Genomic DNA, 16,864 nt, shown 5'->3' with positions numbered 1-16,864 from the left:
AAATCTCACTCTCTCCTCCTCACACTCGTCTGTTCCCGCCACGTAGCCTTCCGAACAGAACAGTACTCTTCATTCATCCACTGGCAAAGGGGCCGCGGCCCTTCGGGAGCCAGAAAGGCAGTAAATTTCTTCCTTTATTTTTTCTTTCCTCGCCGCCTGTTCTACAACCGGATACCTAGAAATAAACGCATACAATAGGGGGACAACTTTGTCATTACGGCCACAGACTCTTAGTGATGTTAAGTACAGATTGTGAGAAAATATTGATGAAATTTACACGTACTAAGGAAGAAAAGTTTACGAAGGTTACGGAGGTTGAAGGCGGTCAGTAGAAGATCGTCCATATAGACCCCTTTATTAAACCCATAAACAAAAATCTTGATCTATACTTTATTAGTTGTAAAGCTCCGCATTCCAAAGCGTTTATCTCCTATTTTCTCTCCATTTATGGTAACTGCTTTTGCAATAACTCAGATTCTCCAAACGAATATCTCTCCGTTCAGCATGCCTCTCTGCCCTGATATGGATGCCAATTCAAATTACAAAACCGTTAACACTCGTGCGCCACCTACACCTTCCACAACAACACTTATAACACTCCTTCGATTGGCACAACCTAACTTTCCGGCGTGAAAGTCTCAAATATATTTTTAAATATCCTTTCCCAATTGTTTCCAGCAAAAGAGTCACGCTAGCATAATATCCAAAACCACCGTAGTATTGAAAAGTTTTGGGAATCTTTATAATATACTTATCAATACAGTAGTAGCAGTAGTTTTAGGGGAGGTGATCGACAGCTAAGTTCATTTGCGCCATTAGGAATGGACAGGAAAGGATAAAGGGTGGAGAAACCCGGCGTCGGCATTAGCCTACTCTTTACGTAACCTGTATTCTGCTCCAAGGGACTTTGCTCCCAGAGCAATAAAAATTGTCTATATATATACGAAAGGCGCCAAGGGGTCCGCAGCTTAACGTCCCATCCGACGGACGGCGTACTCACTCAAAGTGCCCTCCACAAAGCACCTAAGTAGGGATCGGGATACCTCCGAGGAAGATCTGCCGCCTCCAGGATTCGAACCCGGGTCGTCTCGGTGGGAAGCCTTATGACCACCCTAGCCTCAATGGTAAATCCCCAAAATTCTTCTGACTATTCCTCAGACTGAAGGCCCCGTACTCTATAAGCATTCCCTTCCCCAATGACTTTATCTCAAATGTCTTATACCTTCCGTTTTGCAACGCAGTGCCTTAAAAAGTAAACGCTGCCTGACTACATAAAGTGGCCATTACTCACGCCCCTGAATTTTAGAATAAATAACCACCGAGCATTCTCCCTACCAGCCCGCCAAAAAATTCCCAAATATGCCGCAACCCACATTTGTTCCCATAAAGGTTCCTAAGGATCAACTATTTCCTCCCTCCCTTCTACAGACACGACAAATCAAATAAACATAATAGACATCGCTTGTACAGTGCAGTTTAATTCTTTCCAATGTCCCGTATTAAATTTTTGTGCACACCCACACCGCTCCCACTCCAACAACCGCCCATCTCTTAACCCTCTCTCTATATCCTTCCCTCCTCTCCGCATCACCCCCTGGTTCCTTCCACCGCAACTACTTCTGCCCCATGAAGCTGGCCGGGACCATCGAAAAATTTAATAAGGGTGCATAAGCATACATAAATACTCGTATCTATGTTAATTTTCGTAAGCAGGCCTAAAAACAGTTTCACAAAATTGTCAATGGGAAATTTTGTCCCGGCAAATTGAGTTTGTTTGCGATGAGTTTGTGCATTGAGCATAATAAGAGAAAGAGAGAGAGAGGGAGAGGGAGAGAGAGAGAGAGAGAGAGAGAGAGAGAGAGAGAGAGAGAGAGAGAGAGAGAGCGTGTTTATTTAGTAAAGGACCAAATGAGCCGTCTTCGCAGGAGAGAGTAGGGATGGAGATTCCACTGAACGCTCTTTATCTAACGAATAACTGCCACTAAGACAATCCCTGGGATCAGCTCAATGACTTTTTCACTGAATAGGCAAGGTAGCAAATTTGGGACGGTGACCAAGATAAATATATCCATTGCCCCTGACAAATGACGTTAATAAATAATGAAATTTAAAAAAGTTGAACGGTTTCCGGGAAAATGTTAAATAAAAGCGCATCCCGATATTGTTAAATGTAATAATCCCAATCCTTGGCCGACGATTTCCCTTTGATCTATCATAAGCGTTACCCGAAGTAACTATTGTGCACATTCGAACTAACTACTGTGCACATTCGAGGAAAATTGTTTCCCATAAGGCTGGTGGCAAATGGTATTTAAAACAAAGCCGCGAGAACTTTTTCCGCACCAGAAACATGGTAATGAAATGCTCTCTACACGAATTTCTCGGAAGTTGGATGAAAGGATGGGCCAAAGTAGGAGGTAGGGTAGGCTGGAGAGTGGGGGCGGATGCGAGGAGAGAGACATTCAGCCTCGCGCAGGGGAGGCGGCGGTTGGGTTCGTGGTGTGGCCTTGGACGCCAGAGGATGACTTATTAAGTTGAAGTCATGGGCGCTTGAGATAAATACGGTGGGAAAACCGGAGAGGGCACGGACACCTTAAACGTTGCGCATCGCAAGCGAGCTCCACGGAACACAAAGATTAAAAAAAAGGGCACGGAAATGGATAGGGAGCACGAGGATGAGGGCGGTGGAGCGCCCGCAGCGAGGTCCGCTCATGGCGATCGTGGGTGCGGGGAGATTATTTTTTTCATTTTAGACAAAAACGCGCTCGCAACCACGCAACGTCGAAAGAGATGAGAATGCCACAGATCCATTGGCAATAGTTGAGGTTTGACGGAGGACCAAGTTGAGAAAGAATAAAGGAGAATACCAAGGGTTGGTCTAGAGACTTAGCGCTTTTGACTACTGATTGCTTCAACATGATTCAAAACTGAGATGTCTGAGGGTGGGCACCAACAGTCATCCTCAGACAACGGGTAACTGGTTCCCGTTAAAGGGAACAAAACCACTTGCAAAATCAACACATCCATGCAAACCTATACCCGCAGTTTCGCATGCATTCATGCAAAAATCCTTTCATATTACACGCATGCAAATACATGTACTATCAACTGACAAACAAATGCACCTTAGGATGCAGTAAAAAATTTATCCAATGATGTACAAGCTAGAATTTGACAAGAAACGAAAATCCACTACCACATGGACATGCAACATACAACCGTCTCCTCCTCTAAGGACACCGGTAAGGAATGTGACCCAACGCTTCGGGTAGCGGGAGGGTCCCCCCCGCAGAGAGAGATGAGAGATGGAAAGGGAAACCTAAAAACAGACAAAGCAGAGCAAGCAATACTGTTAAGAGCAGCACATCATTTAATGACACTTTAATGCGGTAATGCAGGAAGGGTTTTGACAACAAAACACACGAGGTCAGTGAAAGTGCATGCAATTGAGTTAAACTAATTATTCCCTAGACGCTGAGGGTGTTCGGTGGGATTTTTACTGTCTCTAACCCTGCAGTTGCTATCTCGTACTATCCGTGGGAAGGAGAAGTCCTTGAGTCTGCTAGTTCTGGCATCTATTTTTTATCTGGCCAGAATTTTATCCACATGGTCCAAGTGACCAATGTATGTTGGCTAGCGTATAATTTGCGAGACCTCGGTGCTGAAACATACGGATCTGAATTTATTTAGTAAATTCAACCTAGCATTGAATCGTCTTTCTTCTAATGATTCCCACCCCAACTCCAGAAGCATTTCAGTGGCGCTTTTCGTTTTATCGTAAGAGTTTTTTAACGAAACGGACTACCCGGCGTTGAACCTTCTCAATTTCCAGTTGATGATTGTTCAAACAAAATATATACCAGCTGGTCCGATACCTGACTCCCAAGTTTACGCCGGTCTTCATACCGGGCCAACGTCATTGACGGGGGAAGTCCCCGAGTTCTTACGCCCTTGCGGCGAGTGAGTCCACAGGCTGTTCTGCCGAGGTATGTAAAGGTTCATCATACCAGCCGTATTGGGGTTCCATCTATGAAGGCGACGATAGGGAGAAACCAACCAATTACCGACCCATTTCCTTCATATCGATCTCTTGTAAAATATTGGATCACATTACTGTCACTAACATTATCAGATTTCTTGCTGGAGGAAAATACTAAGCCACAACCAGCACGGATTAAGGTAGAGCAGATCTTGCGAACCACAACTTGGTCTTTTCATTCACGATGTACTTAGATCGGAAGAAAACAACACACAAGTCGATTCAGTATTCCTAGGTTTCAAAAGATCCTTCGATAAAGTCCCACACAATAAACGGTTACACAAACTTAAGTACTATGGAATCAATAAGAAAATTATTAATTCGATTAGAGACTTCTTGTCAAATCGCAAACAAATAGCAGTCATCGATGGGTTGCGCTCAACGGATAAAGATGTAACTTCCAGCGTCCCCTGGGGAAGTATAATATTCTATTCTTAAGATACATTAAGCGCCCACGTTAGAAGCAGTCTCAGGTTATTTGCTGAAGACGCAGCGGTATACAGGGAAATAAGAAGCCGTCTAGATTGCGAGCTACTCTCTGGACACTTAGACACAATCTGGTGCAAGAAATGGAGATTAATGCTTAATATAGACATATGCGTAGTTTTAAAATTTTGGAACCAAGGAAGGGGCGAACAGGACATTAACTACGAAATAGAGGGTTCAGAACTAACTACGCCAATCAAGTTAAATATTTGGGGGTAGTTCTAGCAAAACGCCTTTCATGGGGAGCACATATCAGGACAATATGCGGATCCGCTTTAAAGAAACTCGGCTTCATTAAACGGGTGGCGGGGAAATATAATGAGAAAGTTAAAGAGAAGTGTCATTATGCTCTAGTTAGACCTCATTTGGAATATGCCGCAAGAATTTGGGAACCTTGGGAGAAAATTTGGTAAAAAGAATTAGATAAAGTCCAGGGAAAATCCGCCAGATTCGTTAACAATTGTTATGATAAGAACACAAGTGTGACAGGTCTCTTAGGGGATTTAGGCTGGGAGCCACTTGAAGCACGAAGAGAACAAGCGAGACGTAGACTTTTAGAAAGGTTCAGAACAAACGAGTTAAACGATGACACTAAAGGAATTACAGGTGTATAATGGCCCCCTGTATAATGGCCCCACACTACTTTGGTAGATCAGACCAAAAGGATAAAATAAGGGAGATAGACTCAAGTACAGATAGATTCAAATTCTCATGCCTACCCAGAACAATCAGAAATCATAATAGTAAAAAACCAGTCACTTTAGAAATATTAAAAAACATTGAATTTACTAGTCGGAACAAAATTAGACATTGCAAATGTATTAGATATTTGTAAGTGCATGTGTATGTTAGTTTGTGGTTTGAGTGTTTGCATGTTTGTGGGGTGTAAGGGTTTTTGCATGATTGTATGTATATCGTGTTTTGTTGGTGGATAGTAAATATTTATGGCTTTTTCATGCGATTTTTTTTCTTTCGTAATTACCGGTGGTGTCCTAACACCCCCGGCCACAGCAGGGTATTATGTAGATGTAGATGTACGTCTCCCCTACCTACCACCATCATCAACCCCCTGCGGAGAGCCAACTCAACCGTTCGCTGCTACCGCTCCTCATCACCACAAGCCTCCCCATCCCCTTTTCCCAAGTTAGCCCTCCACATCAAACCTCCCATCCACCGAAAAACCCCTTACACCACATCCTCGTATACATAAATGTCAAAAGGTCCTCTATATTTTACCTGATTATGTCGACTACGTGTATTCGACGAAAGCGGTCGTTTTTAAAATAAAAATCAGTGGAACTTACAAAGTTATATCTTATTCACTTTTTAACAAGAGAGAGACTGAACAAATTACTGAGGGCAATCGTTGATACACATAAGGATTGTCCAATTATTCGATTTCAATGACAGGACGCCTTTGAAATCCAATTCATTGAATATTGCTAAACAATTACCTTATTCACAAGACGTAGATTGAAACGATTACGACAAATTTTGCCCTGTAAAAGATCAAACTGAAAAGCTATTGCCAAAAGCTCTGTGGCTAATTAACGAAAACTCACCAAACGAAAAGTCAATAAAATTTGCATTCACCTGTTTTAAAAGAAAATTCAGAAGAATACGTGATCTATAAAATAGCACATCTTTTTGCAATTTCCTTTCACCTCCGCTTAATTTCTCAAGGCATATCTAAGAGATTGTGCAGCGTATAAAACTAGGGTGATGATAGAACTGAGGTATATGTGCCCAAAAGTAAATATTTGGTAATGGCGTAACTTATGAAGTTTCAGTTAGCACAAATACAATGCCATCCTCTGGTATTAACCGCAACATCTATGCATTGAAATAATTATAATCCTCCGCCCCCACACGTTTCAGTTAGCTGCCACAAGTTTTGATGAGATTTGGATTAAATTTCGAATATACATACATTACATACATACTTCATTTACCATAAACAACATTTATAGGATACGAGTGGTCCTTCGCTCTTTAAAATGCACATTGTTTTCGGATGATGACGAAAAGGTGTGAAATTTGGAGGAAGTAAATTTTGCGAACTCACCCACACAGAACTTGATTGGCCTCAGCGACGCCGCGCTCTCAAATTCAACTCGCGTGGGCGACGAGGAATGCAACCTCAGAGATCGACTCACTTTCAATTCACCCAAAATTTATCGATATCATCGATCGGAGAAATGACTGCATACAGTGGTAACTTGGTTAAAACGATGCGATGGGGACCTACCTAAATACGAGGGTCATCCGGAAAGTAGTACCCGTTCGTGCCGCCTGAAGTGCTGACGACGCGAGTAGCCGCTGGACGAGGTCAGATAGCTTCAGTGGCTTGTCTGCCTTCTCTGAGCCAAGTTGCGTGACGCTAGCATTGCCTGTGTTGTTTCTGTGATTGTTTACAATGTTTAAAAAAATTGAGAACGCCGCCAGTTGTGAAGTGAGGGCAGTGATTAAATTCCTCAATGCAAGAAACGTTCGCCCATGTGATATTCATCGCCAATTAAAGGAGGTGTATGGAGACAATGTAATGGACGAGTCGTCTGTTCGGCGGTGGTGTCGCAACTTCAACATGGGGAGGGGGAACACACACGACGATGAGCGTTCGGAGAGACCGTCTGTCATTACAGACCAACTGGTGAGCTCAGTTGACGAATTCGTGAGGAACGATCGGCGCGTCACAATTGATGACATCTGTGAGCATTTTCCCAATGTTTCTCGAACAATTGTTCATGAAATTGTTAAACACCATCTGCATTATGCAAAAATTTGTGCAAGATGGGTCCCTCGCGTATCTCAATGAGCTGGCGGCGAAGGACTATGCAGCAGGAATACAGAAACTTGTCACACGTTATGACAAATGCCTTAATTTGCTTGGAGATTATGTTGAGAAGTAGTTTAAAGTATCCTCTTTCAAATAAAATTTTTTATGTTTGTTAATATTTACTTTTGTGTCTTTATTTCACGAACGGGTACTACTTTCCGGATGACCCTCGTAGTATTTCGTGCTGATCGAATTTAATGCCAACATTTTTCAGACACTTTCAATTGCTTAAGCAGGAACGCACACCACCTCGTATCTTGATAAATATCCATTTTTAATGCAAAAATTTAATTTATTGACCAAGTGAACTCACTCAATTAATTTTCTATGTAATTTCGACAATTTCAAAAATGTCCGAAAATCGTTTCATTAATATATGTACTTCCTCACTGAGGCGCCTATGGAAAATATCTATGGCGATTCTGCGCTAGATTTTAAGAGAATTCGCCTTAGAGAAACCAGTAGATTGAGAATTCCAAAAAATACTCTTTTCGAGCCAATCGCGATTTCATGTCAACCATTTAATATAAACCGAATAAATAAACAATGCACAATAAAGAAGCCGGAACCAATCGAACCCAAATTTCCCGTAAAGTGCTTTGTACCGAAATTGCGTTCCTTCGAAGAGAATTCATCTTCGGAAAGACATGGGTTTTATGAACAAGGCGCGACTCGTAAAATACGAGACTCGGAAAAGTGGACTAAAAATCCAAAGTTTCGGGATGCACACTCCAGGGAAGGAGGGGTGGAGCTTTAACCGCAGTCGTTATAAGCTCGCAGTCTCTTGAAAATCACTGATGTATCGCTTTAATTTTATAAATATCAGGACTTAAAATCCTCACGTGGGTATCATTTCGGCAATGTTCAACCTTAAGGCCAATCGAAATATAAAAAGAGGCTGGGGAAAATTGTAAAGGCGTGACATCACGAAGAAGTGGGCGTACGACTACCACAATGCCGAAAAGCAGCTCGCGCAAGGTTCGAACACACTACACAACGGAACATTTTATAAGGGCATAAATGGACAATCAGAACGCTTACATGAATAAAGTAACAATAAGTTGAATCCGAAAGGAAGCTGATATACTTAGGAAAATGTTGATGGGAGGATACCTGGTGGCAGGTAATACTATACGTGGTGTAGGTATTTTTATAATTTTGAGTTATACTAAGAAGTTAATATTTATCTTTATTTATTTTATTACATTTATTTGAATGTGGTAGCTCAGCGGGTCCTGGCTACTGCCTATAGGGCCTGGGTTCGATACCAGGTAAGATTTTTGCGCAAAACTCAAATACCCCCAGCTTCACCCCAGCTGTGTGATTTTTCGGGGGCTAGACCATTCTGGCAACTGCAGGTGGCACATGGACGGGCACTGCCGCCTTCGCTTACCCTGAAGGAAGCATGTCGAGTAAGTGCTGACGGCTAGTACGAAGTGAGCTCTACCCTCAAGTATCGAAACAAACTCCGGTTTCATTAATATGGTAGTAGAGTCACTTTTGTGCGAGTCAAAGTATCTAACAAACACTTAACTACCAGCTATCAAGGTAATATGTAGTCACGAGAGAATAAAATACGTAGTCATGACCACAAGAACGAATCATCGAAAACTCACTGCGATTTTTCGGGACGTTATGTAGACGGAATTAAAACCCTTTTTCTTGCATGAGATCAATTAATGGAATCCAATCCAACAGGTACGAAATGATATTTTCATTCAATAACCAGCATCAACTCACATCTAAATACATCTTTTTACATGCCATGCTCTTAGACAGAAAATTTGTAATTAACAATGGGCCACAGGTGATATCGTAATAACATTGTACAATCTGAACGCAATACGCACCGCCGATTTTTACTAATAATTTACGTATACACTACGTGCCTCCGGTGGTCGTGTTGACTGCGGCTCGCTCGCGTCACCCACCTATTTTATTTGGAAGCTTGTTCCTGAAGTGGTATTTGACCACTCCCTGCGGACGTTAGACCCGCCTCGGCTCCAAAATGAGCGTGTGTGTATGTGTGTGTGTGTATATATATATATATATATATATATATATATATGTGTGTGGGTCGCGGTAGTCCACGGGGTAGAGCGTTGGATTGCGGATCGGAGGGACCCGGGTTCGATTCCCGGTCAAGTCTCTGGGCACCTGCAGCTTCACCCAAGCTATGTGATTTTTCGGGTACCAGGTCTTCCTGGGAAACCATAACCGGCACAGGGAAAGGAACTGGCCCCCCTACCCTGATGTGTGAATTTCACACGCCGTCGGGCTTAGTACTGGGTGAACTCTACCATCACCTACCAAACCAACCTTTGGGTTGATTACTGTGTTTATGGTTATATATATATATATATATATATATATATATATATATAACTATAACACCTACCAAACCAACCTTTGGGTTGATTACTGTGTTTATGGTTATATATATATATATATATATATCGTGTATATATATATATATATATATATATATATATATATATATATATATATATATATATATATATATATATATATATATATCGTACCACAACAATCAAGGACTGTGATGACTTTAAGGTCATCATTTACGTATTGAAATTATGGCCTTGGCCGACATCCTTAAGTTAATAGCTGTAACTTCAATTACTGCATGGGAACTGGAATAAAGAGGTCATTCGGCTAATGTTTACGTTTCGGTAATCTTTAGTATGGGCACCGATAGGCTTACGCAGGAAAAATGAGACAAATGGCAAATATAATAACACACGTCAACTTAGCTCATCTGAAAAAGCAATGTGTGCATAAATATGCTTTCTACGTTGGAATCCAGTTCCGCGAGGTATGCGGATGAAGATACCTCCAAGAGCTAACGAAAAAATTAGTTTGAAATTTTCATGTGGATCTGCGGGTCAACTAAAACTCAACTAGGGGAAAATAACTGAGAAAACACATAGTACGTAAAAAGTATTTCGTCTGCCTAACGTCAAGCCGAATAATAGAGTCGGAATATATCGTAGACTCCTTATCAAGAACTAGAAAGGATCACAAGAAAGAAAAACGATACCGACATTATAAGGAACACAAAGGGAAACTTTCCCGATTCTCTATCCTCCAGGGGTTTAACGCATTCCAGCTCAAGAATTACGGTTCCTTCTTATGCAGTAGGCCACCCATCCGGCAGCGCGTTTAACTCACCGGGCGATGGGATGTTGGGCCGTGAGCTCTCTCCCTCCTCCTGCCGGCAGTTGGGCGATGCCATGAGCAGTAGTCTGGCGGCTGTGGGTAGGAGGCAACCACCGACGGGCAACGAAGCCACGCACCGCGGGCTCCGTCTTGGCAGCTCGTCGTAAGCATTCTCTTCCGTGCGAAGCGGTAGATTCTCATAGAGGGCCGTTGAGGTGGAGGAACGAGAGGACCCGAGGGAACGGCTCGGGCCATTTTCTTCCTTGCCCGGGCCTAAAAATGACAACGGTGGAAAACCGAGCTCTGCGCCACCCTTCATGTCCACCGACGCTTACGACTCTGAGGCAGAATCGGTTGTGTTGACGCCTGGCTTGCCGCTGCCTACACGCGCCAATCGCCGCCCAACGGTGGTGGTGGATGAGGGGAGAGGTGAAAATAGGGGATGGGGAGGAGGGAGTCAGGAGGGGGGCTTCCGGGGAAAGGGAATTGAGGGGGGTGAGGTGGGAGCACCTGAGTGGTCGGCGACCTGGGGCCGTGGTGGGACGCCACTGCGGCCGATGCCTCACGGGAGGAAGGCTCTCTGTGGCCGCCGACGAAATCAGTGCCCCGGCCCAGTTGTACGGGTTTCTAATTAGTAGTGACTCTAGTTGCCTTCTCGAGTATTATGCAGTTCAAGACAGGCTAGGGGAGGCTGTAAAAATTAAATTTGAAGCTTGAAAAAAATGTTTACAACTGAGCTAAGTTGAACTCGACATTGAAATCTTCGAGAAGTGAAATTCACCTAACCCAAAGTAATAATGCGAGTTACGCGTCAATATTAGATACCCGATACAGATTAAATTATGAACTACCCAGCATTATATAATAAGCCCAAACCAATTGCTCTTAACGTCTTATGCGGGAATGAAAAAACGTAAACTTAGATATTGTTGAGGTATCTCAAATTTGTTATGAATTTCCTCTTTCCCTTAAGTCAGTGTAAAAATCTAAGACATTGAGAATGAGTAGAGTTGTTCTCGTAATTCACACCTCGCTCCAAGCTCTATGCAGTGGCCTGAACACCGCTGGACACATTTTCCTCTCATTTTTCGAGCACTTACGTACGTAGGAACGCACTCAGTTGTTAACGGTGAAATTAAAACATCTTCATGAATAATTCATTTTTAACAGAGAAAAATATTATTCAATTCGAATGAAAAATCGCAAAATCAAGAAAAAATAACTCCTTGGATCCACACGGCGCTGCATGTAAATGTATTGTCAAACTTCGCTCAATTCAAGCCATTCTCGGTCATTATAAGCAAAACCAATTTAGACTTACTGCTTCAAAAGTGAAAGCATTCGTGTCAATAGCTAAAAAATTCTCTTGACAAAATGAAACACAAAACTAAAGCGATTAGATAAGCCATTTAAACGATATTTTCACCTACGGGTATTTCACACTACACGAATGATGCGAGTGAGGCAGGAGTGTACGCGTAAGAAAACATGCCCTCCTACCGCGGGGAGAAAGAAATCATTTTGTAAGGGGAATAACTTGCCTATAACATACAACCGCGTTAAACACCACAGTAGACGTACGTAGGTACATTGTGGAAAATGGCTGGAGATACAGGGAGATGTGTTAGGCTATATTATGATAACACACAAAGTTACGAAGAGCACGATAAGTTCCCACAGCTTCAGAAAAGTACATAGAATATCAAAAGGCAATTTTAAGAAATTTTGAGGCATGACAAAGGAATATGTACAATTGAAGAAATCAGGAAGCATTAAAAAAAGGGCGACGAAATACGGAGAAAAAATAATAATGGAAAAGCATTAAGGAAGTTTTGGATTACACAAAAGATAGCCAAGAAGATAAAGGAAATGAAAGAACTTAAAAGTAAACTTTGAAGGAAGAAAGTTCAGAGGTGTGAATAAAAATTGGAATATCTAAAACAAATGATAAAGAAAACGGCAAATGAAACAATACGAACGATGGATAGGAAAATGGTTAGGAAGCCATGGATTAGAGAAAATATGATTTGGAAGATGGATGAGAGAAGGAAATGGAAGAAAGGGAACTCATAATTAGGGATATGAAAGTACAAAGAGCTAAACAATAAAATTGAGACGAGAAACTGATCGGGCAAAAGAAACGTGGTTGAAAGAGCAGTGCTAGGGTAATAAGGGTTTACGAGTACAGAGACAGAGCGACATGAGTTCGCTCTATAGAAAGGTGAACGTAATATCGGGAATTAAGAAAAACTATATGTTCACACAAAAGAGATTCGGCAGGAAAATTATTAATCGTGCAAGGATTCAGGTTCTTCGGTGAAAATATGTACAAAGACGACGTACATGTTATAAACATCACGGCTGCGGATTCAGACGTCGAGAGTTTCTATTAGAGGGATATTCTAAGGTAAGTAGGACGAGGCATATTTGATTGGAAGATAGAAAAGGCATTAAAGGAAATGAATCGAAAAATTCAGCGGGATCGATAACATCCCTGCCAAATTATTCGAAGGTGCGGAAATACATGGAATTTTTTGGACCGACATTTTTACGTCCACGTCTATTAATGAGGGCGGAAATCGGCCTGAAAATATAGTTCGTTTAGGATAACTGCCCTTCTCAAAAAGATAAATCAATAGCTGAAGTATTAATTAACTAAGTCATTAAAAATACGGTTTTATAATACCAAAGGACTATTAGTTTAATTCTGCGCAAGGTAAAAGTACTACCGAAGATATTAAACGAGTGAGCGAATGAGAGGTAAAATGGTTACTCAGAAGAACCTTAGTTTGTCTTTAAAAAGCATAAGGGTACGTGTGGTACCATAGCAGTAATAAAAACTCTGATATTAGGTAATAAAGTATATACCCAGGGTATATTTATTTGCTTTGTGCATTTCGCAAAGGAATCTGGTGGAGTAAATTGGGCAAATTTGATGAACGTATCGCAGAAGATTGTGGTAGACTGGAGGGGCAGGCGGATTATCCTAAACCTACACATATGCAGACTGGAGAAGTGCATGTGGTGGATGGAAAATCACAATGGACAGTAACAGACAGGGAACTAAGGCAGGCATGATCATTATCACGAGTACCCTTAAGATGTATTCGCAGAAGAAAGGATAAGATAAGCATGGGAACAGCGAGTGGTCGAGTGGTGACAGTTTTTTATTACTCACACTAATAAAGTCGTCTTCATTTCCTAGAGAGTGTATTTTTTAATGTATAAAGTGATAACCCTCCTACAGATTTTATGTCGACTGATGATCAGCACCTGCCCGTCGGAGGATTCAAACTTATGCTAACTCGTTCAGCCACTGGAAGTATGATGACGATATGTTACAGCTGTGTAAAGATATCCCATTGCTATCTTTCTAATTATCGCCTCTCAACTCTGCACCCAAAGGTTATTGAATTAAGTATAAAATGTTTGAAATTGAAGCACTGCTGCAAACTTGTGACTAAACTTTTTTGCTCCAATGAGCAGTGGCTTACATGTAAAGTGCAATTTATACAACCCTGCAGCTATGTAATGTAAAGAGTTAAAAAAAATGATTAAAATATTTACCATAGAAAATGTGGAATTAGTTCTAGTGGGAGTTGGTGTATGATCTTTCCTATATTTAATTGTAATATTTATCCATTATTTTGTTAAGTTCCACATTCTAAACCACATTTGGTTCCCAAAGAGTGGGGTTTAGGGTCATTTCTTCCAGCTAATTTTTAATATTTCTAGCAGAATTTTGTCAATGACGTCATATCCACGCAAAAAAATTGGAAATGCTACAAACCAAGGAAGAACTCAATGTACCACTTGGTAACTGACTTAGACTTTAGTAACTAAATCTCTTTTTTATCCCATCTTCCCCTCGCACAGCCCTCGAAGTCAGCCCATTGCACTGAGCACTGAGTGGTGCACTGAGTATCGAATTCTAATAGTCTTCGTTGGTGCACTCACCTGTCTGATGCACCATGGTCACGTCCAACCTCGGACTCTCTGGGAGTATGTCCTCGGACTTGTCCTTGGTTCTGAGTCTCTGGGAGTGTAAAAATCCATTGCCAAAGTGACATTTATGCACTCTTGAATGACCCTACAGAAGGGTTGGGCATCTTGCAAAGGGCATTCAAAACATTAGTGGCCGAGCGAAGGGCACTTTAGCTCAAAGGGTGCAAGCGGTGCACACTTCCACACACTCCTTGTAATACTTGGAACCATCTTGAAGTGGAGAATTATGAGAGCATCCTGTGCACAGGTAGGAAATAATAAAAAAATAAAGCACAACTTGTGAAGAAAAATCAATTAGAACAGAAGAAAACTTCAAGTTGGAATGGAGGGTCCCTCCCAACCTCTGACCCTCCACTCAAGCTCAAAACAATAGATCGGGCATTTACCTGGCACCTTGGTTCCTGAAATGAACCATGTATTAATATTAGACATTAATTACCCCAAACTTCAGATATTTTCATCCCCCGTCCGCCTCAAAACCTTCCATATTATTTCCACACTTCTTAAAATTCCCCTCCCAACTCTTTTCCTCGCAAATCTTTGCCCACCTTACCCTTCCATCCAGCACCCCAGCCCTTTATGTTATATCCTTCTCCTTAGTTCATTCCTTTTCTCCTTTGAGAATGGTGGCTTGGCCACGGAAAATTTGGAAATATGAGTTTCTTTTTTTTTTGTGTTTTTGTTTTTATTTGCAAGTGCTATCTTATTATAAATACAGGTATGTATAACTATTACTAGTATTCTACTGGTTAATGTAGGTTTGGATGGACACAGGCTATACTATAGTACAACAATAAATTAATGTGCATATCCTGCAAAACACAACTTGACATCCAACATTACAAGAAGCCCCTCTTCAATTCCGCATACTTTCTTCCTTCCCTCATCCCATCCAACATGCTTACGCTACCCTGTTCCCTTTTCCTCCCCTTCCTAATTTGCCTATCATTCTCCTCTCTATCAGTTTTCAACATCCCATCACCATGCAATATGCTCTTCATCTATCTTCCCTGCCTCATTTGGATTTCAGCCCATAATCTCTTCTCCACCCCCCCACCATGCCTAGTACTTCTTTGCTTGCTTTCCTCTGTGCATTTCACCATTTCCATTCTTCTCCACACCCACATTTCAAAAGCACCCACTCTATGACAATTCTCTTGCTTCAACGGCCATGTATCTGCACCCATACAGAATCATGCTCAATATCAAGGTGTTAAATAACTTCTTTTTAACAGCCTTACTCAACTTTCCTGTAATTAATTCTTTCCTTCTCATGAAAGTTTCTTTACCAATTGTAATTCTTCTTCCTATGTTCCCACTACAAAGACTAACTATGATCTAACAAAATCCTCCTATCTAATTCCTCTTCCTTGAATTCTAATCCATCAAAAATTCTTCCTCCAATTTCCAAGTTTTCTTAAATCTTAAGTAGCTCTGCGGAAATATAGTTTATCCACACACTCTTATTTGATTTGAATTCTTTTAATTGCTTTTTTATCTATCAATCAATTATGGTTAGACTTAAGCATCAAATTGTTCTCTCTGTGTTCAATCTTGCAGGCTTAGTATCTTTGCAGTTGGTTTAATATCTTAACCATTTATTAATCCTCCATATATTCTTTACATCTCTCCTGAAGAGTTCTTAGGTCAATGAATAATATTCCTGGCGTATGATTGATTGTCTGAACTGATTTTCCCTTCTTATTTCCTGACAGTGCATTCACCTTCCCGTACAATGGACCAACTTCACCCTTCCTTAGATATCTTTCCAAATCATCTCATAACCTCTTCCACCACACTTCTTTTGCCCTATCAGTTTCCCACATGAATTTTATTATGTATTTCTTTGTGCTTTCTTCTAGCTAATTCAGTGTTTTCATTCTTCCATTTCCTTCTTCTTGCCTGTCTGCCTAATCTTCTTACCTGCAATCAATGGTTAGCATCTTCCACCCATCTGAGTCAGTTCTAGCCCTAGTATGGGTATTTCATTCTGCAGTTGCACTGTACAACTTGGTTGTTTCATATCTTCTCTCCTGATTAGTTGTGACATTAAAATCCAACGTGGGAAGCTGGGTTCCGTGATTTGCAGATCTGCCGTAACTGTCATTGTCAACATGTATGTAATTCGGGTTTCCAGGTTTTATGAGCAAACACCTGGTATCCAGATTGTAATTCATCTTCCAAAATCGAATTTTAATGGAATCTTTGACTAGGCTGACCAATATCCTAGGAAGATTTACGTATTTTAACTTCATCCAATTAGATTGATTGGTCGTTACTGATGTGGGGTTCAGCAATAGCTGATTTTCCCAGTTGTG

The 16,864-nt window shown here is 41.3% G+C and overlaps 1 protein-coding gene across 1 annotated transcript in view; it reads right to left on the bottom strand.

The window, feature by feature from the left end:
- The window catches only part of LOC139698409 (uncharacterized), a 127,178-nt gene extending 116,318 nt beyond the window's left edge, over positions 1-10,860 (bottom strand). Inside the window, exon 1 of the mRNA XM_071597306.1 lies at positions 10,554-10,860. Coding sequence (XP_071453407.1) covers positions 10,554-10,860 — 307 coding nt within the window. The remainder of the gene's footprint in view (positions 1-10,553) is intronic.
- Between the last annotated feature and the right edge of the window lie 6,004 nt (positions 10,861-16,864).

The sequence above is a fragment of the Hetaerina americana genome, unplaced genomic scaffold, assembly GCF_022747635.1.
Source record: "Hetaerina americana unplaced genomic scaffold, ioHetAmer1.1.p SCAF_85, whole genome shotgun sequence".
Taxonomy (NCBI): Eukaryota; Metazoa; Arthropoda; class Insecta; order Odonata; family Calopterygidae; genus Hetaerina; species Hetaerina americana.
The sequence above is the reverse complement of the archived record's forward strand: the minus strand, read 5'-3'. Positions and strand labels throughout refer to the sequence as shown.